At 41.9% G+C, this 25,182-nt stretch overlaps 1 protein-coding gene across 2 annotated transcripts in view; it reads right to left on the bottom strand.

Annotated features, from left to right (window-relative positions):
• Window positions 1–1,745: 1,745 nt before the first annotated feature.
• The window catches only part of echdc2 (enoyl CoA hydratase domain containing 2), a 29,482-nt gene continuing 6,045 nt past the window's right edge, over window positions 1,746–25,182 (bottom strand). For both annotated transcript variants that reach the window (XM_043699177.2, XM_087990589.1), the window contains exons 4-10: window positions 24,854–24,940; window positions 22,772–22,864; window positions 13,779–13,835; window positions 7,763–7,950; window positions 7,515–7,565; window positions 2,172–2,219; window positions 1,746–2,062 (exon numbers count right to left, since the gene is read on the bottom strand). In XM_043699177.2, the coding sequence (XP_043555112.1) occupies window positions 1,985–2,062; window positions 2,172–2,219; window positions 7,515–7,565; window positions 7,763–7,950; window positions 13,779–13,835; window positions 22,772–22,864; window positions 24,854–24,940 (602 nt within the window). In that variant the 3' untranslated portion in view covers window positions 1,746–1,984. The remainder of the gene's footprint in view (window positions 2,063–2,171; window positions 2,220–7,514; window positions 7,566–7,762; window positions 7,951–13,778; window positions 13,836–22,771; window positions 22,865–24,853; window positions 24,941–25,182) is intronic.

Genomic DNA, 25,182 nt, shown 5'->3' with positions numbered 1-25,182 from the left:
GTGTAAATGGTCCCACTTCATTTCAATACCATGATTACCTTTTTTCCTTCAATCTACTACTATCCTATCAAAATATTCTTTCAGCTCCCTTTTTACAAGGGGTTGACTACACCATTCTTTATTCAGCACTGTCTTTGTAACTCAGCTCGTCTTGGCAGCCTTTTATTTATTCCATTTGAAGTTGGAGCATCTCTAGCAGTTGCTTTCACCTACTATTTCTGCCTGTAGCCCTTGTGTACTAAGCTTTTGAATGGATGATGGTACAGTTGTCTTGATTCTGCTTGCCTTGGTCTTGTCAGTTCGCTTGATCAACATTCAGAATCTGAATGTGCTTCAGCATTCCATACTCATCACTGATTGATTCTGACTCCTATTCTTTGTCTGAACTATAATGTTCAGAAAGTTTTCCCTTTTTCAGTGCTGAACTGAATTTTCAATCTCCATATCATCTTCAACCAGGACATACTGCATCAGTTGTTAGGTCTTAACTCCACTGAAACTTGCTCATCCAAATATCCACTGCTTCTGGCATACAAGAATGAGTCCTGAGCCCATTGATGTCCAATGCACACAATTTTAAATTTACCTTTTGTGGTTAAATCTCACATTGGCTGTAATTTTCCCAATTGATTATCCCCAGAAACCTATTATTGGTAACTACTGTTAACCACTTAGGCCCTAAATGTTAAAATTCCCTTGCTAAACATGTTGCCATTTTTTTTGTTTTTCATTCTTTTCCCCATGCAGCCTGCCACATCTGGGTATTTCTTGACCATTTTCCACACTGACATAAATGTAAGTTGTTCTTTCCATCCAGCATAGCTTTGGTGAGATTTCATAATATTTTGCAACGCTGCAGAAACAGATTTTGTTCTTCTCACTAGTTCTGTTCTGGTCATGGTAGATGATGATATCCATTTCTGTTCTTCTGTTGATGAGAACCTTGAACCAAATATTGGCAGCTAGTTGAGCATGAATAGCATCTTGAAGCGCAGTTTAATCATTTCCTCATTCAATATCCACACACATTACTTTTACAGCAGGAATTACTAGGTATGATCTGCTAACAATACAAATCACAGATTAAACCAGCTATTCTGCAGTCTTGTATGCTGCTAATGCCACATAGGTATAGACAGTATCTTATGGGTTGGTGGATATTTCGTTGATTGGAACCCTGCAGAAGGGCTCATCTTGTATTGTAATTGTATGATGTAGTATCCTATCAGTATACAATTAAAGGTTTGCTGTGGTTTCCTCATCAGATTTAATAGACAACTTTAGATTTTAATACAATATTTGGAAAAAAAAACTAATTTTACTAATATAGTAAGCAGTTGAGATCCATGCTATGGTCATCAATGATTTCACATGATCAAAGTCTTTTTTCCAAAGCCATAACTTGTACTATTGTGATTGTTTGCTAGTAGCAGTTTTTGGATCTTGAAAGATAATTGTAATACTAACTTAGAATTTAAAGAACTGCTAATTTGTTTTTATTGGCTTTACTCTAAACACAGTTTGAAACATTGCACTGCTGTCAAGCACTCTGCCTCAAATGAAGTAATTGGAGTCAAAATAGCTGTTTTGTTTTCAGAGAAATAAGAACAAACTAACAAGGAAAAATCAACCTAGCAAAAACCAGCAGGAGACCACCTATTTAGTCAGAGTCATGCAGAGGTACACTTGAAAGAGTAGTGTAGTACCAGGGTTGCTACCTTCTGATGTACTCGTCACTGGGACAATTAACAGCATTCATTTTTACTATAATTCAATGTTAAATGACAGTTAAAAACATTATTCTGGATGCAACTGGGACTACAAATTTTATTACATGGTGTGGAAATCATGTGAAAAATTCAGTAACCTTTATATCTTTTGTCAAAAAGTTTGTAAAAGTGCAGTACTTAAGCAATTCTGTGGTTGTTGTTTGTACATAGGATAAGATATACTATGCATCTCAGATGTGGGACTTGCCATTTCATTATTCTCCAATAAAGTGTGGTAATCGTTTTTCTTTAAATGCTGCCATCCCCTCCAAACGGTCTTTTGTAGGAATAACCTGTATTTGCAGAAAGTACAATTACCTTACCAAAATATTTCAGATGCAGCTTCTAAAGCATTCATTTAAAAGAAAGTAATTGTTCTAAAAAATAGCAGAATCACCATACCTGAGCATAACACATTTCTTCAATTGCCATTCCTGATCCAAGATCGACCTGTGTGGGTTTAGAAATAATATTTGAAATGGGAAGGCTAATATTGTTTTAATTGGAAGTAGAAAATAAAATTGCAAGTTAATTTGATAGTTCTTTACTTTTGAACAACTGACTTTATTTCAAAGACCTCCTCTTTTTATCCCCCTCTGCCCAGGCATCAATAAATTTAATACTCGACGTGACGTCGAACACTTCTGCCGCCTCCAAGCCCACTTTTACAATCAGGACTCCCACCCACCTTCCGAGGACCCCTTTGCCCACCTCCTGGACACTCCGTGCTGGCCTATTACCCGTCCTCGATCTCTTCATTTCCAACTGCAGCTGAGACATTAACCACCTCAACCTGTTTACCCCCCTCCCCCACTCCAACCTCTCACCCTCTCAACGCACAGCCCTCCACTCCCTCTGCTCCAATCCCAACCCCACCATCAAACCAGCAGATAAAAGGGATGCAGTGGTAGTTTGGCGCACTGACCTCTACACTGCTGAAGCCAGACGCCAACTCTAAGACCCCTCCTTCTACTGCCCCCTCGACCATGACTCCACCCCCTATCACCAAACCATCATCTCATAGACCATACAGAACCTCAGCACATCTCCCAACCTCCTAGTCCAGGAACCCTGCACCACCCGATTCTACCTCCTTCCCAAGATCCACAAGCCTGACCACTCTGGCCGACCCATTGTTTCAGCATGTTCCTGCCCCACCAACCTCATCTGTACCTACCTCGGCACTGTCCTATTTCCCCCCTAGTCCAGGAACTCCCCACATACGTTTGAGACACCACCCACGCCCTCCACCTCCTCAAAGACTTCCATTTCCCTGGCCGCCAACACCTCATTTCACCATGGATTTCCAATCCCTCTACACCTCCATCCGCCATGACCAGGGCCTCCAAGCCCTCTATTTCTTCCTCTACCGACATCCCCAACAGTACCCTTCCACCGATACACTCATTCGTTTGGCTGAACTGGTCCTCACCCATAACAATTTGTCCTTCGAATCCTCCCATTTCCTCCAGACCAAAGGGGTAGCCATGGGCACCCATATGGGCCCCAGCTATGCCTGTCTCTTTGTTGGCTAAGTAGAACAGTCCATCTTCCGCAGTTACCCTGGCACCACTCCCCACCTCTTCCTCTGCTACATTGATGACTGCATTGGGCCACCTCATGCTCCCGTGAGGAGGTTGAGCAATTCATCAATTTCACCAACACATTCCACCTCTACCTTAAATTTACTTGGACCATCTCTGACACCTCCCTCCTCTTCCTGGACCTCTCCATCTCCATTGATGACTGACTTGACACTGACTTTTTGTTTTTACAAACCCACCGACGCCCACAGCAACGTAGATTACACCTCTTCCCACCCTACCTCCTGCAAAAATGCCATCCCATATTCCCAAATCCTCCGCCTCCACTGTGTCTGCTCCCAGGAGGACCAGTTCCACCACAGAACACACCAGATGGCCTCCTCCTTTAGAGACTGCAATTTCCCTTCCCACGTGGTTAAAGATGTCCTCCAACACATCTCGTCCAAACCCCACCCCTCCAACCGTAACAAGGACAGAACCCCCCCCTGGTGCTCACCTTCCACCCTACCAACCTTCGCTTAAACCACATCATCCCATGACATTTCCATCATCCCATGACATTTCCATCATCTCCAAATGGACCCACCACCAGGGATATATTTCCCTTCCCACCCCTTTACACTTTCTGCAAAGACCGTTCCCTCTGTGACGACCTGGTCAGGTCACGCCTCCCAACAACCCACCCTCCCTTCCTGGCACCCTCCCCTGCTACCGCAGGAAACCTGCACCCACACCACCACCCTCGCCTCCATCCAAGGTCCCAAAGGAGCCTTCCACATCCATCAAAGTTTTACCTGCACATCCACCAATATTATTTATTGCATCAATTGCTCCCAATACGGTCTCCTCTACATCGGGGAGTCTCAACGACTCCTGGCAGAGCGCTTTAGGGAACATCTCCAGGAGACCTGCACCAATCAATCCCACCCCCGTGGCCCAACATTTCAACTCCCCCTCCCACTCAGCCGAAGACATGGAGGTCCTGGGCCTCCTCCACCGCTGCTCTCTCACCACCTGACGCCTGGAGGAAGAACACCTCATCTTCCGCCTCGGAACACTTCAACCCAGGGCATCAATGTGGACTTCACCAGTTTCCACATTTCCCCTTCCCCGACCTCACCCCAGTTCCAACCTTCCAGCTCAGCACCATCCCCATGACCTGTCCTTCCTTTTCACCTATCCACTCCACCCTCCTCTCTGACCTATCACTTCCATTTCCACCCCCATTCACCTATTGTACTCTATGCTATTTTCTTCCCACCCCCATCCCACTCTCATTTATCTCTCCACTCTGCCTCTATTCCTGATGAAGGGCTTTTGCCCAAAACATCGATTTTCTTGCTCCTCAGATGCTGCCTGACCTGTGCTTTTCCAGCCCCACTCTAATCTTTATTTCAATTATAATCCTACATTTTTTATTTAGTCATAGAGATGTGCAGCATGGAAACAGACCCTTCGGTCCAACCCGTCCATACCGACCAGATATCCCAACCCAATCTAGTCCCACCTGCCAGCACCTGGCCCATATCCCTCCAAACCCTTCCTATTCATCTACACCTCTAAATGCCTCTTAAATGGTGCAATTGTACCAGCCTCCACCACATCCTCTGGCAGCTCATTCCAAACACTTGCTACCCTCTGCGTGAAAAAGTTGCCCCTTAAGTCTCTTTTATATCTTTCCCCTCTCACCCTAAACCTATGCCCTCTAGTTCTGGACTCCCTGACCCTAGGGAAAAGACTTTGTCTATTTATCCTATCCATGCCCCTCATAATTTTGTAAACCTCTATCAGGTCACCCCTCAGCCTCCGCTCCAGGGAAAACAGCCACAGCCTGTTCAGCCTCTCCCTGTAGCTCAGATCCTCCAACCCTGGCAACATCCTTGTAAATCTTTTCTGAAGCCTTTCAAGTTTCACAACATCTTTCTGATAGGAAGGAGACCAGAATTGCACGCAATATTCCAACAGTGGCCTATCCAATGTCCTGTACAGCTGCAACATGACCTCCCTTGCACTGACTTTACTGTCAGATTTTGACTCAATACTGGCATGATGATTTCATCAAAAAAATATATTTGGCACTTGAAGCTCATCTGTGTGGTACTGCAACCTATTTGAATTCTAATTTGTCCAATCTAAACTCCCTCAAATGATGGCTTCACTTTCTCATCTAATGGCTTTTTAAAAAATATTTTGTGTCAAGTATTTTCTAAAATAGTATTTGACGTTTGAATTGTGACCTTAGTAACTGCTTGAGTATGAATTATTGGTATTCTGTACCATTTGTGCAAACCATTGTTAATTCAAAAACAAATTTGAACCTCTACCGAGATAATGGTGTACAAATTAAAGACAACAAACTAGCTATTTCAACTTTTAGCCAGCAAATAACTAAGTTGTACAGGTCATAGCTAGCTACACCAACAGTGCTGTTAGGAATGCATTTGAGGTTTTGACCCAGTGAGAGTGAAGGAGTAGGAATGTATTTCTAAGTCTATGGTGTGTGGCTTGGAGGGGAATCTGCAGGGGATGATGTGGTTTTCTAGGTGGTAAAGGCTGTGGAAATAGGTGCTGCCTAAGGACTAAGGAGTCTTGGTGATTTATTGTGGCGCATCTTATAGATAGTGAATACTGAGGATGGTGAATGGGAAGTCAAAAGTGGACTTCTCAAGTGGTGCAGGAACTTCATTCATCCAGGCAAGTGGAGATGTTTCATTGCATTCCTGAGTTTCACTTTGTGGATGATGAATAGAATTTGAGAAGTCAGATGAGCTGTGCTACAGAATTTCCTCTTTTCACCCCACTTACACTTTTGCTACAATACTTATGCATAGTCCAGCTCAAATTGTAATCATGTAACCGTCCAAGGTATTGATTATTAGGGAATATAGCAACAATAATGCCATTGATGGTGTCTCTCTGACTCATGTGTGGCATGAATGTTACTTGGAGAAAGTGAGGACTGCAGATGCTAGAGACCAGAGTTGAAAAATGTGGTGCTGGAAAAACACAGCAGGCCAAGCAGCATCCGAGGAGCAGGAGAATCGACGTTTCGGGCATAAGCCCTTCTTCAGGAATGAGGCTGGTGTGCCCGCTGCCTGACCTGCTGTGTTTTCCAGCACCACATGAATGTTACTTGCCCCATATTAGCACAAGCTAAAGGTTATACAGGTCATACCGCACTCAGACTCACTGATTTTTGATTCTGAGCTCTTTAGTCACAAACATGGCAGTTTCCATTAAACTCCAAATAAGTGTATTGGTTAAAATGTTTTAAGAATATAAAAAGCATTATACAAAACAGATGTGATTCTTGTTGTATAATGCTTTTTATTGTCCAAAGTGACATACTAGGTGGTGGTGATCAAGTAACTGAATATTTTTTTTTTCTTTTAATGCCTGTTGACTCTTCATGACTTTAAGGCTGGTGTTCAAAAATCAAAAGTTTCCCAACTGATTGGTTTCTGTCAACTGGGCTTGTTCTTTAATAGGCTTTATTTTGCTCATTTAATTTCATGCCTTATTCTTAAAAACAGCACATCAGATATCTGCAATAGTTAGTCTGTCAATAAACCATCCTGTGAATTAGTTAACACTCATAACTGGGGAAAAAACAGCTTTGTTTAACTATTCCACCAAAAAAAAAAGCTTTTAAATCTTTTCTTTCCTTCAGTCTTTCAATAGCTCAAAAGGTTATTGACGTTGTTTTGGATTAGAAGAAACAACTCCTCCTTTGATTTTATAGCTGGGCCAAATCTTGTATTTGGGCTGGTTTCTGCTCCTACTGCAAAGTTATTCATTCTTTACAAATTAGCCCTCAGCTTGAAGTCAAATGAGATCAGCTAACTAATGAAACAAAGATCACATTCAGGACCCTGTTTCTCATGCCATTGCACTGCACTGAACCAGCAAAGGGCTTGTACATGTTTTCAAGTGTAGAATCTTAAAAAACTGAGGAAAAAAAAAATCAGTGATACAGAAAGGCCAATCCTCAGTAACTGTGAGGGCAGGTGGTAATTCAATGAAGAAGTTTTCTTTGGAGGCCTGATGGATTTTAAACTACTGGGGTTTACTTAAATTGCTCATCAGTTGTTTACCCATTTCAGGCAAAGTGAAGTGTCAGGCATCTGTTGGGGTGTTGCATTACATTGATTATTCTTATTGATTAAATTCACATTATTACATAATACACTTAGCACATTACCTCAATGCCTTTGTTCATTGCCTGCTTTGCCATCCTGAGAGCTACTGGACCCTTTAAACAGGAAAAAAAAATTTACTGTGTGTGTGCAAGGCATAATGTTCAAATGTTTATAAACAGAAACAAAAGCTGTATTCTAATTATTTATTAGCAACACCACCCCACCCTGTGTTACTGATTATACACTTCAATAATGTCTTTGAATCATGCATTGTTTAGTCAAGTTTCCCATGTGTGTTTTATTTACAAACCTGTGGAAGTATAGCTTTGGCCAGATCCAGTGCTTTTTGATAAGCTGCATCCCCCATATCATTTTGACATATGGCACTATTCACTAGGCCCATTGACATTGCTTGTTCGCCATCTATCTGTCGACCAGTGAAAATAAGTTCCTTTGCCAGGCTGATTCCTATAACTCGAGGCAGCCGTTGACTACCGCCTTGAAAATGGAAATAAAGTCTTGAGTAGCTATCACAGCTTAGATCAATAGTTTGGTTATACTAAAATTTCATTTGTTAATATTTACTCATGCAATATGCAACTAATTTCTAACTAACTACAAAATAAATTTTATGTCCAGCATGTATTTCCTACACCACAAACTGTCATGCCTTTGTGTAGCATTCAGGTATTACTTTTAAATACACCCTCTTTCTTAATTCCATCAACACTATCGTGCTTCCAAAGTAAAACAAAATGCTTAGCATAAAAAGCTGCAAGTGTGGAGAGGGTAACATAATATTGTCTGTGACCTTTCTTCAGACCACTTGCTTCAGCTGACAGTTTCTATAAGCTGTAAGGTAGTTAGATATCTAAGAATCAGTCAATTCACTGCAGGAAGCTCAAGCTCCAACTGTCTGAACAGGACAAAACAGACTCAAAGTGGAAAAGGGGAAGAAAGGAACTGGAATTAGCCTAGATTTAGGTTTTATTGTCATTTGTACTCCACTATAGGAGTACAGTGTAACTTAAGTACAAAGGCAGAGACAAAAATAGAAATTGCTGGAAAAGCTCAGCAGGTCTGGCAGCATCAGAACTCTAAGGAAGGGTCACTTGACCCAAAATGTTAACTCCGTGGAGAAAAGATCAGATGCTGACAGACCTGCTGAGCTTTTGCAGCAATTTCTATATTTTTGTCGTGATTTACAGCATTTGTGGTTCTTTTGGTTTTTATTAGGTACAAAGATAGAAAAATAAAGAAATATGTTTAAAAATTTCATGAGTTGGAAAATAAAGAAGGCCAGAAAATAGGAAATATCAAGCTGATAGCAATAAAGAATCACATGGTAAGCAAATTGCTAAAATGAGAGAGCATTATAGAGTCCTACAACATGAAAACTGACCCACTGATTCAACTAGTTCCCAAACTACATTAATCCCACCTGCTTGCATTTGGCCTATATCCATCCAAACCGTTCATATCATGTCCTTATCTAAATATCTTAACTGTTGTATCTGTACCTGCATCCACCACAAACTGAGGTAGTTCATTCCACACACTAATCACTGTGTTTAAAATGTTGCCTCATGTCTTTTTAAAATCTTTCTCCTCTCACCTTAAAAGTATGCCCCCTAGTTTCTAACAAATATCACACAAGAGGAGTGGAGCATGACTCACTTCACCTTTTCCTCTCAGACAATTTTGTATCCATGTTGCTACTTTTCCTTTTATTCCAAGAGTTATAATTTTTCTCAAGTCTGTTGTGCGGGTTAATACCAAGGACCTTCTGTAAGTTCATGTGCACAACATCAACAGCATTGCCTTAATCAACCATTTCTGTTACGTCTTCCAAATTAAAAACTCCAGCAAGTTAGTTCAACAGGATTTCCCGTTAGAAATTCATGCTGCTGTTCCTAATCAGTACAGCTTTTTCCATGTAAGTATTAATTTGATCCTAAATAATTGTTTTCAGAAGTTATCTCATCAGTTAAAGCTAAACTGACTGGTCTGCAACTATTTTTCAACAGAACAATTCTCCGGTCTTCCGGCACAACTGTGATTATGGCTAATGCCTTTGCAAATTCCACTCTTGCTTCTTTCAAAATTCTTGGTTGCATCTCATCTGGTCTGGGTGCAAAGTCAACTTTAAGAATCAACCAACACTTCCTCCTTATCAAATTTAAACCCTTCGAGTACCAAAATTTCTTCCTCTGTCACTATGACCTGACCTGGGTAGCATTTCCCTCTTTAGTAACAACCAATGTAAAGTATTTACTTAATACCCCAGCCATGGCATCTGGCTCCCAATTGGCTCTAACCTGCCTTGCATCACTCTTACTACTTACATGCCAAGAAAGTCTTTAGGATTTCCTTTCATGCTGGCTGCCTGTCTTTTCTCTCAATTCGTCTTTGCTTCTCCAATATAATTTTTCACAAATTCATACAGTCATAGAGATATACAATATGGAAACAGATCCTTTGGTCCAACCCTTCCATGCTGACCAGATGTCCCAATTCAATCTGGTCCCACCTGCCAGCACCTGGCCCATATCCCTCCAAACCCTTCCTATTCATATATCCATCCAAATGCCTCTTAAATGTTGCAATTGTACTAGCCTCCACTACTTCCTCTGGCAGATCATTCCATACAGGTACCACCCTCTGTGAAGAAGTTGCCCCTTAGGTCTCTTTTATCTCTCACCCTAAACCTATGCCCTCGAGTTCTGGACTCCCCAACCCCAGGGTAGAGACTTTGTCTATTTATCCTATCCATGCCCCTCATGATTTTGTAAACCTCTACAAGGTTACCCCTCAGCCTCCGACACTCCAAGAAAAACAGCCCCAGACTGTTCAGCCTCTCCCTATAGCTCAAATCCTCCAACCCAAGCAACATCCTTGTAAATCTTTTCTGAACCTTTTCAAGTTTCACAACATCTTTCCGATAGGAAGGAGACCAGAATTGCACACAATATTCCAACAATGACCTAACCAATGTCCTGTACAGCCATAACATGACCTCCCAACTCCTGTACTCAATACTCTGACCAAGAAAAGAAAGCATACCAAACGCCTTCTTCACTATCTTATCTACCTGCGACTCCATTTTCAAGGGGCTATGAACCTGCACTCCAAGGTCTCTTTGTTCAGCAACACTCCCTAGGACCTTACCATTAAGTGTCTAAGTCCTGCTAAGATTTGCTTTTCCAAAAGGCAGCAACTCTCATTTATCTGAATTAAACTCCATCTGCCACTTCTCAGCCCATTGGCCCATCTGGTAAAGATCCTATTGTAATCTGAGGTAACCCTCTTCGCTGTCCACTACACCTCCAATTTTGGTGTCATCTGCAAACTTACTAACTGTACCTCTTATGCTCACATCTAAACCATTTATGTAAATGACAAAACGTAGTGGACTCAGCACCGATCCTTGTGGCACTCCACTGGTCACAGACCTCCAGTCTGAAAAACAACCCTCCACCACCACCCTCTGTCTTCTATCTCCCAGTTGAAAAATCGTGTTCTTGCTTCACAACATGTATTTTCAACCTAACATCATCTCTATGACTCTAAAAGTGCACTTTTTCATCTTCATTTCTATCTCTTTTGTCATTCAGACACCTCTGAATTTGTTTCTCATACCTTTCTCTTTTGTGGAAACATACTTTAACAGTATTCAAACCACTTCCTCTTTGAAGGTAGCCCATTGCTAATTTACAGATTTTACTGCCAATCTTGTTTCAGTCTGGAGTTGATTAAAGTGTGGCGCCAGAAAAAGCACAGGCAGACAGCATCTTCGGTTCAGTACCCTACCCGGCTCCTGCCTGAAATGTCGACTCTCCTGCTCCTTGGATGCCGCCTGACCCACTGTGCTTTTTCTAGCACCACACTTTGAGTCAATGAAGTCCAACACCTGCACTATCTCCTTGTTTCAGTCTAGCCAACCTAACTCCGTTCTTGCCCCTTGAAATCAGCTCTCAGCCAATTGATTTTTCTTACCAGTTATTTTCTACAGTCACACTAAACCTTATGATACAATTATCATTGTCTCGTACGTTTTCCCTATTGTCACTTGAGCCACTTAACCAACCGTATTTCCAAAAACCAGGTGCAATGATGCTTCTTATTGGACTGGATGTACACTGCTGGAAATTCTTCTGAACATATTCTAGTACACTTGCTCCCCTCTGTCCCTTGTAAAATGGAAAAATAATTTGTGAGTAGGATCTCACAGGATTCCTGCTGTATCTGCCTGGTGGTCACCCATTCCATTTTGCCACCAGACTCCTAAACTGCAGAGTGCCTCCTCTCTGAACGTGCTACCCACTTGATACTCAGCCTCGCGGATGTGCAGTGACTGCAGTCGTTTCTGCATCTGGTGGCACTTTCTGCACAGGGTCAATGACTTTCAGTAGAGTCTATGACATCTTACACACCAGAGGCCATACATTTCATTCAACCAAAATCCCCTGCTATATCTTTACTTCCCTAGCATTGACTTTATTCTGCTTTGAATTACTTATATAGGCCCTAGCTTTCCCTTATTCCATAAGGCCATAAGATGCAGGAACAGAAGCAGGCCATTCAAGTCCGTTCTGTTATTCAATGAGATTATGCTATTTGATACTATTCAACTCCACCTTTTGCCTTTTCCCCCAAAATGTGATAGACTGATTCTTAATCAGTAAGGGTATGTCAGCCATGAATATATTTAACAACCCAACTCTGACAGCCCTCTGTGGAATGAATTCACAAATGCACTACCTTTTGGGAGAAGAAATTCCTCCTCAGCGGTCTTAACAAGGTAACCTGTTACACTGAATTTATGGCCTCTGACCCAAGACACACACAATGAGAAACAATGTCTCTGCATGCATGCTGTTAAGCTTCCCAACAATCTTTTTTCAATAAGGTTGTCCTCATTCTTCTAAATCCCAATGAAGCTCAACCTACCTTTCCAAGTATGGCTACTTCTTTAGAAATAAAATGTTTTACTAATTTAGAGAAATTCAACCAGCCTCTAATAGCAGTTTTTACCAAACAAACAACTTACTGAGAAAGAAGAAAATAAGCCATTTGTCCCCCATCCTGCACACTTTACATTTTGCAGCAGTCCTTACTTAACCTCTGTCCTTCTCCTGTCCCAAATTTCCACTTTGAATCAAATTCCTAGATTGTACACACTTGGTTTTTTTCTCACTCAGGCAAAGTTCCTTTTCACACTGACCAGCTTTAACTTGCGAAAGTAATCAACACCTTATTGGAGCAAAGGTTTCCACATGAAAGCAAAAAATGCTGGCGATCACAACAGCTCAGGCAGCATCCATGGACGGAAAGCAAGCCAATGTTTTGAGTTCAGATTATTGCTATAATGTTGATTATTCCGATTAGGTAATCACATTTTGATCAGATTGCATTACAGATTTCAGCATCTGCAATAATTTGCTCCTACATGGATTCCAGGGTGGCTGATTGTGGAGGTATCTATCAGACAGTTGTTTCTTTAATTAGGCTACTTAAAGATTGTTGGCTATAGGTCAGAATCGGACTTTTACTCTAAAATTGAATCATCTATATAAAAGACATACCGACGTCACCAATTCCATTCATCTCCCAAATGCTGTCAAATTAAAATAGATGATTGAAAATGATTTGCCATAAAGGCTAATCACTAAATAATACATCAATCTCTCTGCACCACTTTGTGTTGATCTGCAGCCACAAAGACCAACTCCTGTCATTGCAATGGTGTTCTGCATTTGATGGTATAATTCTTCAGCAGAAAAAATTTGGAGACTTTGATTAGACTCTACAGAAACATTATCTCACCTTCACCAAACTGTTCAAATGGCAGAATATTGCTTTAGAATCCTAACAGCATTTTACTGTTAATTGGATGGTGGTAGGGTTTAGCAGTATTTGTGCTCCATTGCCGTAAGGATTTCTGATTACTTGTAGGTGAGAATTATAGTCATGAATCTCGAAGTGTGGTTGTCCCAAGTTTGGGCATCAGTGGTGATGGGGAAGGGAGGTGGGCACCGGAGGTTACACTTTGCACCCAAATGGTGAAGCCCAAAGCACTAATTATTTGACTTAATATGGCACATACAGTTCAGAATCAACCAAGGTTGGTCCACACTCAGAAATAAAATGTGAAACCATTACCTCATTGGTTGCAGGCAACAGAGGTCTGCTTTGACAAAATGCAACCAATGGAGTGCATATCATCGCCATTTTTATTACTCAAGATGATACAAAATACTCCCAATTTTCAAATACTGTCCACTTCATTATAAGTCTCATTTTATATAGTGAATAATGTAACTCACCAGCACCTGGAAGAAGACCTCTGGTAACTTCAATAAGGCCCATTTTGGCAGATGATGCTAAAGTTAAAGAAACAAGTGGCAATAAACTGACTGCTCTTTAAAACATCCCCTAAATATTGAGATTTGTAAATTATTGAAAATTGCAATAGGCAACTCAGAGTCATAGAGATGTACAGCATGGAAACAGACCCTTCGGTCCAACCCATCCATGCCAACCAGATATTCCAACCCAATCTAGTCCCACCTGCCAGCACCTGGCCAAATCCCTTCAAACCCTTCCTATTCAAATATCCTTCCAAATGCCTCTTAAATGTTGCAATTGTACCAGCCTCCACCACATCCTCTGACAGCTCATTCCATAAGCGTACCACCCTCTGAAAACGTTGCCCCTTAGGTCTCTTTTATATGTTTCCCCGCTCACCTTAGACCTATGCCCTCTAGTTCTGGACTCCTCGACCCCAGAAAAAAGACTTTGCCTGTTTACCCTATCCATGCCCCTTATAATTTTGTAAACCTCTATAAGGTCACCCCTCAGCCTCTGACACTCCAGGGAAAACAGCCCCAACCTGTTCAGCCTCTCCCTATAGCTCAAATCCTCCAACCCTGGCAACATTCTTGTAAATCTTTTCTGAACCCTTTCAAATTTCTCAACATCTTTCCAATAGGAAGGAGACCAGAATTGCATGCAATATTCCAACAGTGGCCTAACCAATGTCCTGTACAGCCGCAACATGACCTCCCAACTCCTGTACTCAACACTCTGACCAATAGAGGAAAGCATACCAAATACCTTCTTCACTATCCTATCTAACTGCGACTCCACTTTCAAGGAGCTATGAACTTCCACTCCAAGGTCTCTTTGTTCAGCAACACTCCCTAGGACCTTACCATTAAGTGTATAAGTCCTGCTAAGATTTGCTTTCCCAAAATGCAGCACATCGCATTTACCTGAATTAAACTCCATCTGCCACTTCTTAGCCCATTGGCCAATCTGATCAAGATCTGATTGTAATCTGAGGTAACCCTCTTCGCTGTCCACTACATCTCCAATTTTGGTGTCATCTGCAAACTTACTAACTGTACCTCTTATGCTCGCATCCAAATCATTTATGTAAATGACAAAAAGTAAAAGTATAGGACCAAGCATCGATCCTTGTGGCACTCCACTGGTCACAGGCCTCCAGTCTGAAAAACAACCCTCCACCACCACCCTCTGTCTTCTACCTTTGAGCCAGTTCTGTGTCCAAATGGCTAGTTCTCCCTGTATGTCATGAGATCTAACCTTGCTAATCAGTCTCCCATGGGGAACCTTGTCAAACGCCTTACTGAAGTCCATATAGATCACATCTACTGCTCTGCCCTCATCAATCTTCTTTGTTACTTCTTCAAAAAACTCAATCAAGTTTGTGAGAAATGATTTCCCACGCACAAAGCCATGTTGACTATCCCGAATCAGTCCTTGCCTTTCCAAATTCATGTACATCCTGTCCCTCAGGATTCCCTCCAACAACTTGTTCACCACCGACGTCAGACTCTATAGTTCCCTGGCTTGTCCTTACTACCCTTCTTAAACAGTGGCACCACGTTAGCCAACCTCCAGTCTTCTGGCACCTCACCTATGGCTATCGATGATACAAATATCTCTGCAAGAGGCCCAGCAATCACTTCTCTTGCTTCCCACAGAGTTCTAGGGTACACCTGATCAGATCCTGGGGATTTATCCACTTTTGTGTGTTTCAAGACATCCAGCACTTCTTCCTCTGTCATCTGGACATTTTGCAAAATGTCACCATCTATTTCCCTACAGTCTAAATCTTCCATACCCTTTGCCACAGTAAATACTGATACAAAATACTCATTTAGTATCTCCCTCATTTTCTGCGGCTCCACACAAAGGCCACCTTGCTGATCTTTGAGGGGCCCTATTCTCTCCCTAGTTACCCTTATGTCCTTAATGTATTTGTAAAAACTCTCTGGATTCTTCTTAATTCTATTTGCCAAAGCTATTTCATGTCCCCTTTTTGCCTTCCTGATTTCCCTCTTAAGTATACTGCCTTTATACTCTTCTAAGGATTCACTCGATCTATCCTGTCTATACCTGGCATGTGCTTCCTTCTTTTTCTTAACCAAACCCTCAATATCTTTAGTCATCCAGCATTCCCTATACCTACCAGCCTTTCCTTTCACCCTAACAGGGATATACTTTCTCTGGATTCTCGTTATCTCATTTCTGAAGGCTTCCCATTTTCCAGCCCTCCCTTTACCTGTGAACATCTGTGCCCAATCAGCTTTCGAAAGTTCTTGCCTAATACCGTCAAAATTGGTCATTCTCCGATATAGAACTTCAACTTTTAGATGTGGTCTATCCTTTTCCACCATTATTTAAGTCTAATAGAATTATGGTTGCTGGCCCCAAAGTGCTCCCCCACTGACATCTCAGTCACTTGCCCTGCCTTATTTCCCAAGAGTAAGTCAAGTTTTGCACCTTCTCTAGTAGGTACATCCACATACTGAATCAGAAAATTGTCTTGTACACACTTAAATTCCTCTCCATCTAAACCCTTAACACGATAGCAATCCCAGTCTATGTTTGGAAAGTTAAAATCCCCTACCATAACCACCATATTTTGCTTATAGATAGCCGAGATCTTCTGCCCCCCCCGGCCCACCTTGCCTCCCTTTCTGTCCTGGAACATTAAGCTGCCAGTCCTGCCCATCCCTGAGCCATGTTTCTGTAATTGCTATGATATCCCAGTCCCATGTTCCTAACAATGCCCTGAGTTCATCTGCCTTCCCTGTTAGGCCCCTTGCATTGAAATAAATGCAGTTTAATTTATTAGTCCTACCTTGTCCCTGCCTGCCCTGACTGTTTGACTCACTTCTGTTCTCAACTGTACCAGTTTCAGATTGATCTCTTTCCTCACTATCTCCCTGGGTCCCATCCCCCCACCTTACTAGTTTAAATCCTCCTGAGCAGCTCTAGCAAATATCCCTGCCAGTATATTAGTCCCCTTCCAATTTAGGTGCAATCCGTCCTTCTTGTACAGGTCACTTCTACCCCAAAAGAGATTCCAATGATCCAAAAATGTGAATCCTTCTCCCATACACCAGCTCCTCAGCCATGCATTCATCTGCTCTATCCTCCTATTCCTGCCCTCACTAGCTCGTACCACCAGGAGTAATCTAGATATTACTACTCTCGAGGACCTCCTTTTTAAATTTCTGCCTAACTCACTGTAATCTCCCTTCAGAATCTCAACGTTTTCCCTTTCGATGTCGTTGGTTCCAATGTGGACAATGACCTCCTGCTGGCCCCTCTCCCCCGTGAGAACATTCTGCACCCTCTCTGAGACATCCTTGATCCTGGCACCAGGGAAACAACACACCATTCTCCTTTTTCCCTGCTGGCCACAGAAACGTCTGTCTGTACCTCTGTACCTTGGACTACAGAATCCCCTAACACAATTGATCTCTTGGAAGCCGACGTACCCCTTATTGCATTAGAGCCAGTCTCAATACCAGAAACTTGATTGTTCGTGCTACGTTCCCCTGAGAATCCATCACCCTCTACATTTTCCAAAACAGCATACCTGTTTGAAATGGGTATATCCACAAAAGACTCCTGCACTAGCTGCCTACCTCTCTTACCTTTCCTGGAGTTAACCCATCTATGTGACTGTATCTGAGACTTTTCCCCCACCTTTCTCTAATTGCCATCATCACATACTGTTGCTGTTGCAAATTCCTCATTGCTCTAACTGTCTCTCCAACCGATTCATTCGATTGGATAAGATTCGCATCCAGCAGCATTTATGGCAGATATAATCCGCAGTAACCCTTAAACTCTCTTTAAACTCCCCCAACTGACAAGTAGTACATATCACTCTATTAAAGGCCATTTTTGCTCATTCACAATCTACAGACCCAGAAAATAGCACCTAAGAAGATAGTTTCATAATTGCAATAGTGGAATATTGAAATTTGAAACAAAGATCTACCATGCAGCATTTTTTCTTTAATCTTGTTAATACAACATCACTGAGAAAGGAAACGAGGAAGCAGAAAAAAAAACAAGCTTACGCATGAAAATGAGGAAGAATATATCGAATATCTAGTCCACAAGGATTCTTCGTTCTGCAATTATTCATGGAGTACGTACTGTCTATTGCCTTTTCTTTGAGCGACTCTATTCACTTGGGCTGACAAGTGGCAGGTAATGTTTGACATACAAATATCATAGAGCCATAGAGATGTACAGCATGGAGACAGACCCTTTGGTCCAACTTGTCCATACTGACCAGATTCCCAACCCAATCTAGTTCCACCTGCCAGCAACTGGCCTGTTTCCCTCCAAACCATTCTGGGGAACGTGGCCTGAAATGCATCTACTTTAATGCAAGGAGTATAGTGTGTAAGGCAGATGAACTTAGGGCTTGGATTGGTGCCTGGAAGTATGACGTTATTGCAACCACAGAGACTTGGTTGAAGGAAGTGCATGATGATTGGCAATTAAATGTTCCAGGATATAGACATTTCAGACAGGACAGGGAGGGAGGGAAGTAAATGGTGGGGGTGGGTGGAGTTGCATTGCTGGTCAGGGATGATATCATGGCTGTGCTAAAGGAGGACACTATGGAGGTCTTGGGTAGTGATGCATTATGGGTGGAGCTGAGAAATAAGAAGGGTGCAGTTACATTGTTGGGGCTGTATTACAGGCCTCCCAACAGTGAGCGTGAGGTAAAAGAACAAATAGGTAAACAGATTATGGAAAGATGTAGAGGCAATAGAATAGTGGTGATGGGCGATTTTAATTTTCCAAACATTGACTGGGATACACTTAGCGTCAGAAGTCTGGATGGGGTAGAATTTGTAAAAAGTGTCCAGGAGAGTTTTCTAGAACAGTATGTCAATAGTCCAACGAGGGAAGGGGCCATATTGGATCTAGTACTGGGGAACGAGCCAGAAGTTGCGGTCGGGGATTTCTTTGGGAACAGTGACCACAATTCTGTAAGTTTTAGAATACTCATAGATAAAGATGAGAGTGATCCTAAGGGAAGAGTGCTAAACTGGGCCAAGGTCAATTATATCAAAATTAGGCAGGAGCTGGGAAATGTGGATTGGACACAGCTATTGGAAGGGAAGTCCACATTTGAAATGTGGGAGGCTTTCAAAGATAGGTTAAAGATAGTGCAGGATTGGCATGTCCCGTTGAAGGCAAAGGATAGGAAGAGTAAGATTCGTGAACTGTGGATGACAGGAGAAATTGTACGACTAGCCAGGAGGAAAAGGAAAGTGTAAATAAGGTTTAGGCAGCTAAGAACAGAACGGGCCATGGAGGAATATCGGAAGAGTAGGACAAGTCTTAAACAAGGAATCAAGCGGGCTAAAAGGGGTCATGAAATAGCTTTAGCTGGGTAGGCTAGAGTTATTAATGTGGACAAATCCCCAGGACCAGATGGGATCTATCCCAGGTTGCTGAGGGAGGCGAGACAGGAAATAGCTGGGGCCCTGACAGATATCTTTGTTGCATCCTTAAATACAGGTGAGGTGCCGGAGGACTGGAAGGTTGCTCATGTTGTCCCCCTGTACAAGAAGGGTAGTAGGGATATTCCGGGTAACTACAGAGGGATAGGATCCATTTATATTGAGAAAAGAATGGACTTATCAGTGATAGGCAACATGGTTTTGTGTGGGGGAGATCGCGCCTTACCAACTTTATAGAGTTCTTCGAGGAAGTGACCAAGTTGATAGATGAAGGAAGGGCCAAAGATGTTATATACATGGACTTTAGTAAGGCGTTTGATAAGGTTCCCCACTGTAGACTAATGGAGAAGGTGAAGTCACATGGTGGGCAGAGTGTTCTAGCTAGGTGGATAAGAACTGGTTGAGCAACAGGAGACAGAGAGTAGTAATTGAAGGGAGTTTCTCGAAATGGAGAAAGGTGACCAGTGGTGTTCCACAGTGGTCAGTGCTGGGGCCACTGTTATTTGTAATATACATAAATGATCTGGAAGAGGGCACTGTTGGTATGATCAGCAAGTTTGCAGATGACACGAAGATTGGTGGAGTAGCAGAAAGCATAAGAGACTGTCAGAGAATACAGGAGGATATAGATAGACTGGAGAGTTGGGCTGAAAAGTGGCAGATGGATTTCAATCCAGACAAATGTGAGGTGATGCATTTAGGCAAGACTAATTCTAGAGTGAATTATACAATGAACGGAAGAACCTTGGGAAAAGTTGATGGGCAGAGAGATCTGGGAGTGCAGGTCCATTGCTGCACAGGTGGATAGAGTGGTCAAGAAGGCATATACTATGCTTGCCTTCATTGGACGGGGTATTGAGTATAAGAGCTGGCAGGTCATGTTAAATTTGTACAAGACATTGGTTTGGCCGCATTTAGAATACTGTGTATAGTTCTGGTCGCCACATTACCAAAAGGATGTGGATACTTTGTGGAGAGGGTGCAGAGAAGGTTTACGAGGATGTTGCCTGGTATGGAAGGTGTTAGCTATGAAGAGAGGTTGAGTAGGTTAGGTTTGTTTTCATTAGAAAAAAGAAGATTGAAGGGGGACCTGATTGAGGTTTACAAAATCATGAAGGGTATTGACAGGGTGGATAGTGACAAGCTTTTTCCCAGGGTGAAGGATTCAATAATGAGAGGTCACACTTTCAAGGTGAGAGGTGGAAAGTTTAAGAGGGATACACGTGGCAAGTACTTCACACAGAGGGTAGTGGGCTTCTGGAACACGTTGCCAGCAGAGGTGGTAGAGGCAGGCACGGTAGATTCATTTAAGGTGCGTCTGGACAAATGCATGAGTAGGTGGGGTGCAGAGAGATACAGATGCTTAGGAGTTGACTGACAGGTTTAGACAGTACATTTGGATTGGCTCAGGCTCAGAGGGCCGAAGGCACTGCTCCTGGGCTGTAAATTTTCTTTGTTCTTTGTACTTCAGTGTTGCTAGGTTATAATCCTGGAACTCGCTCCCTATTGGCATTGTGGGTCTGCCTATAAGGACATGGATAGCAGCAGTTCAAGGTGGCATCTCACCACTATCTTCTCAAGGGTACCAAGTTATAGGCAATAAATGTCCACATCTCAAACAAAAACAAAACTTTTATGTATTCAATTTCCTCTATTTTTCTGTTCATTTAAATACTTTAACCCACACAATTTGTAGTTTTTAAATTGCATTATTCAATTTTTCAGCCTCCTCTGTAAATTTGACCAATTACTAAATTAATGTGAATGATGTAAATCAGAACCAAATTAATTCTAATATAGAGTCATGAGCACCTATTAGATATTGTCTGACCCTGTTGATTAACAATTGTTTCTTTCTTTTCAGCCTGTTCTTATCCAAGATTTAGCCAGAATTCCCAATGTTTTGAAGTTGAACAAAGTATTTTGTGTGAGACAACTCAAATGTTTATAGCTGACACAAAAACCCAAATACCCATCTATCCGTATTTTATTTGTATATTTTCCGCATTTTAGAGTCATAGAGATATAGAGCGTGGAAACATACCCTTTAGTCCAACTTGTCCATGCTGACCAAAGGTCCCAAATAAATATAGTTTCATTTGCCAGCATTTGACCATCTATCTTTAAACCCTCCAGGAAGGGTTTACCCATCCAGATGCCTTTTAAACGCTGTAATTACACCAGCCACCACCACTTCCTCTGGCAGCTCATTCCATACACACCACCCACTATGTGAAAAAGTTGCCCCTTTGGTCCCTTTTAAATCTTTCTCCTCTCACTTTGGATTCCCCCATCCCTGGGAAAAGACCTTGTCTATTTACCTTATCCATGCCCCTTATGATTTTCTAAGGCCACTGCTCAGTCTCTGACACTCCAGGGAAAATAGCCCCAGCCTAGTCACAGAGTTATACAGTAGAGAAACAGATCCTTTAGTTCAACTTGTCTGCGCTGACCAGATTTCCCAAACTGAGCTAATCCCAGCATTTGGCCTAAATCTCTCTAAATCCTTCATATTCTTGTACAGATGCCTTTTAAATGTTGCATCAGTCTCCATCATCTCCTATGCAGCTCGTTCCATACATGCAACACCCTCTGCGTGAAAATGTTGCCCCTCAGGTCCCTTTTGAATATTTCTCCTCTCCCCTTAAACCTATGCTCTCTAGTTTTCGACTCCCCTATCCTGAGAAAACAACCTTGGCTGTTCACCCTTTCCTTGCCTCTCATGATTTTACAAACCTCTATAAAGTCACCCCTCAGCATCTGACGCTCCAGGAAAATAAAAGCTCCAGGCTATTCAGCCTCTCCTTATAACTCAAACCCTCCAATCCCAGCAACACAAGTGGATGTAGGAACTTTGACAAAGATGATTAATTTCAGCCTTTGCCTCCTTGTTATGAGGATGCTAGGGACAAAAAGAACGGCAATGCTTCTGTGAAATGTTTAATTAATTACTTTAAGTAAAACTCTACCCAGATTGATTAAAGTAGTAAAATAACAACTCAAGCTCAGCAAATCTCAAAGTTTGTAGAGCAGACTTTAAGTTAGCTCACAACCATCTTCTCAAGGGCAACAAATGCTATCCAGATAGCAGGCCCATGTCCCGCAAATGAATAAAAAAAAAGCAACTTATGAGATCTCAGTCTACAGTGGCTCAGTGGTTAGCACTGCTGCCTCACAGCAGTAGGGACCAGGGTTTAATTCCAGCCTTGGGCGACTGTGTGAAGTTTGCACGTTCTCCCAGTAACTGTGTGGGTTTCCTCCAAGTGCTCTGGTCTCCTCCCACAATCCAAGATGTGCAGGTTAGGTGAATTGACTGTGCTGAAGAGCCCATCGTGTTCAGGAATGTATAGTTTTAGATGCATTAGTCAGAGGTAAATGTAGAGTAGTAGGGGGAATGAGTCTGGTGGGTTACTTTTTGGAGGTCGGTGTGGACTTGTTGGGCCAAATGGCCTGTTTCCACACTGTAGGGATTCTATGATAAGCTAAACAGTCTATTAATGTGATCCTACCTGCAACACGAAGATCACATGCCAGTGCTAGCTCCAGACCACCACCAAGAGCATATCCATCTATTGCAGCAATGGTAGGCATTGGTAGGCATGCTAAATGAAAACGCATCATTAACACTTGAAAAACATTTAGAAATTATTTACACAACATTAAAAACAAATCAACAGCTAAGCCATCAAATGACAGTTTCTAGCAATCTCATTGGTTAAGAAGCCGAAGGGCCTGTTTCCACACTGTAATTAATCTAATCTAAGATACTAATGTGGTTTGATTGCTACAACTAATCACATGACCAAACTGAACAATTCACTTTTAAAGGGTAAGCTCCTGGAGCCAAGCTGATGGAGGTTTGCTCTGTAGGTGCTAGATTGTGACAGCTCTGTTTTCCTAATAATGGATAATGATTTATCTAACAAATGAGGCCAATGTTGGTTTATGCATCGCTTTAAAGGAATCTCATATGTTCAAACAGCTGAAAATGGAGGTGATGAAAAATGAGTGCTCATTTGGATTTTGGTGCAGGAGGGGAGGTGGTGCTGGTTTTTATTGTATCGCAGCCTCCAGCAGCTGGTTAATGTTCAAAGGCATTAATTAGATAAGCATGTGAATGATCAGTTGATTACTTGGGAAGTAGTTTTTCTTTAATCCTTTATTGGGATGTAGATTCATCAGCAAGACCAACATCTGTTGCCCATCTTTGAACAGGAGGCCATTAAGTATTAACCCCATTTCTCTGTGTTCAGACTCACTTGTCTGTCAGACCAGATAAGGATAGCAGATTTCCTCCTCTAAAGGGGAATAAACAGTGAATGGGTTATTACATCACTTATAGTTTCATGGACACCATTACTAAGAATAGCTTTAAATTCCAGATTTAATTAATTCACTAAAGATCAAGCCAAATGCCAAGGTGAGGTTTTAACGCACCTCTCCAGAGCTTCTGGATTAATAGGTCAGTGACATTACTACTACTACTGCACTATTTCCCAAAATTAAGGATGCTATCAAATTAAGCGACCAAAAATGTAGCAAAGAGTATCAGTAAACCTGAAGATTGGCAGTGTTCTAGAAACCAGCAAACCACCAAATAAAAGGAAACATTGAAGCAGATTGTGAAGACTTTTATAATTCATAAACATAAAGTAGGGAAACTAAACCCTAATCCCATAGATGCAAAAATTGGAAAATGATCACAGGGAATTAAGAAATTGCAGGTGTTAAATGAGCTTGCTCTTTTTGAGAGGATGAGAAATTGGCTAAAGTCTTATGCTCGAGAAGCGACTCTCCTGTTCCTCGGATGCTGCCTGACTGGCTGTACTTTTCCAGCAGCACACCTTTTGACTCTGATCTCCAGCATCTGCAGTTGTCACTTTCTTCCAATTCCTACTCTGACTGCACAAGCAGAGCAGGCCTTGCTGGAAACCAGAGGTGGGCAGGATTAATTTTTAAAGAGATTGACTAATTTGTTAAGGCATTGGCCTGAGAATAAACCAGTGAACGGCTGTCACCAAATCTCCATGGCAATGCCTCTACCAGAATCCACTTGCCAACCAGTCAGGGCTGTTCTTTCATTCAGTATAAATGCTGGTGTCCCCTTAAAATGGTATTTTTGCAAGTTGTCCTAGTGAGAGCAAGACCAAAAGCTTTGACAAAATGAGTCTTTTTTTGCAGCAATACCCAAATTTCAATATATCAAATCAGGGAGACTCATTCTGAAATTGAATTGCTTTTGTGCTACTTAATAACAGTGCATTTCACAAAGATCAGTTTGGTGAAACTCTACTCTGGTTTCACATGTTGAGTCAAGATTAGAGTGGTGCTGGAAAAGCACAGCAGGCCAGGCAGCATCCGAGGAGCAGGAAAACCGACGTCTCGGGCAAAAAGCCCTTCGTCAGTAATCACTCTAATCTTGATTCTAATCTCCATCATTTGCAGTACCCACTTCTGCCTTTCACATGTTGAGTTATTTTATACCAATACACCTGAACTAAAAGACTATTGACATGTGCTGCTTTATTTTAAGAAAATGCTTGAAACTACTCTTTCCAAAATAAAGATGGATCTTTATGTCTTCTACTTGCCTATGTTGCTCATCAAATTTCGCAGCCTATGAACAAAGTGGCCAACCTCTGCATTACTCATTTCAGCACGTTCCTTCAAGTCAGCACCTAGAAAACAAATTGGGGAAAAAAGGAGAAATAATTTGAGAAACAACTTCTGTATAATAAAGATATTTTATGTTGGCACTGGATGAAAAGAAGCAAAATACAAAATACAGTAGCAGTAATGTCCACTGTAAACATTTTTTACAAATCATAACTACTACCATCCCCCTGGAAAAGGTGGTGATGTGCTGCTTTCTTGAACTGCTGCAGTCCATGTGGTGTAGGTACACCTACAATGCTGTTAG

Source organism: Chiloscyllium plagiosum, unplaced genomic scaffold (assembly GCF_037043375.1).
Source record: "Chiloscyllium plagiosum isolate Xiang-an unplaced genomic scaffold, Cpla_swu_hap1 HiC_scaffold_9, whole genome shotgun sequence".
Classification (NCBI taxonomy): Eukaryota; Metazoa; Chordata; class Chondrichthyes; order Orectolobiformes; family Hemiscylliidae; genus Chiloscyllium; species Chiloscyllium plagiosum.
This window is presented reverse-complemented; position numbering and strand designations above follow the sequence as displayed.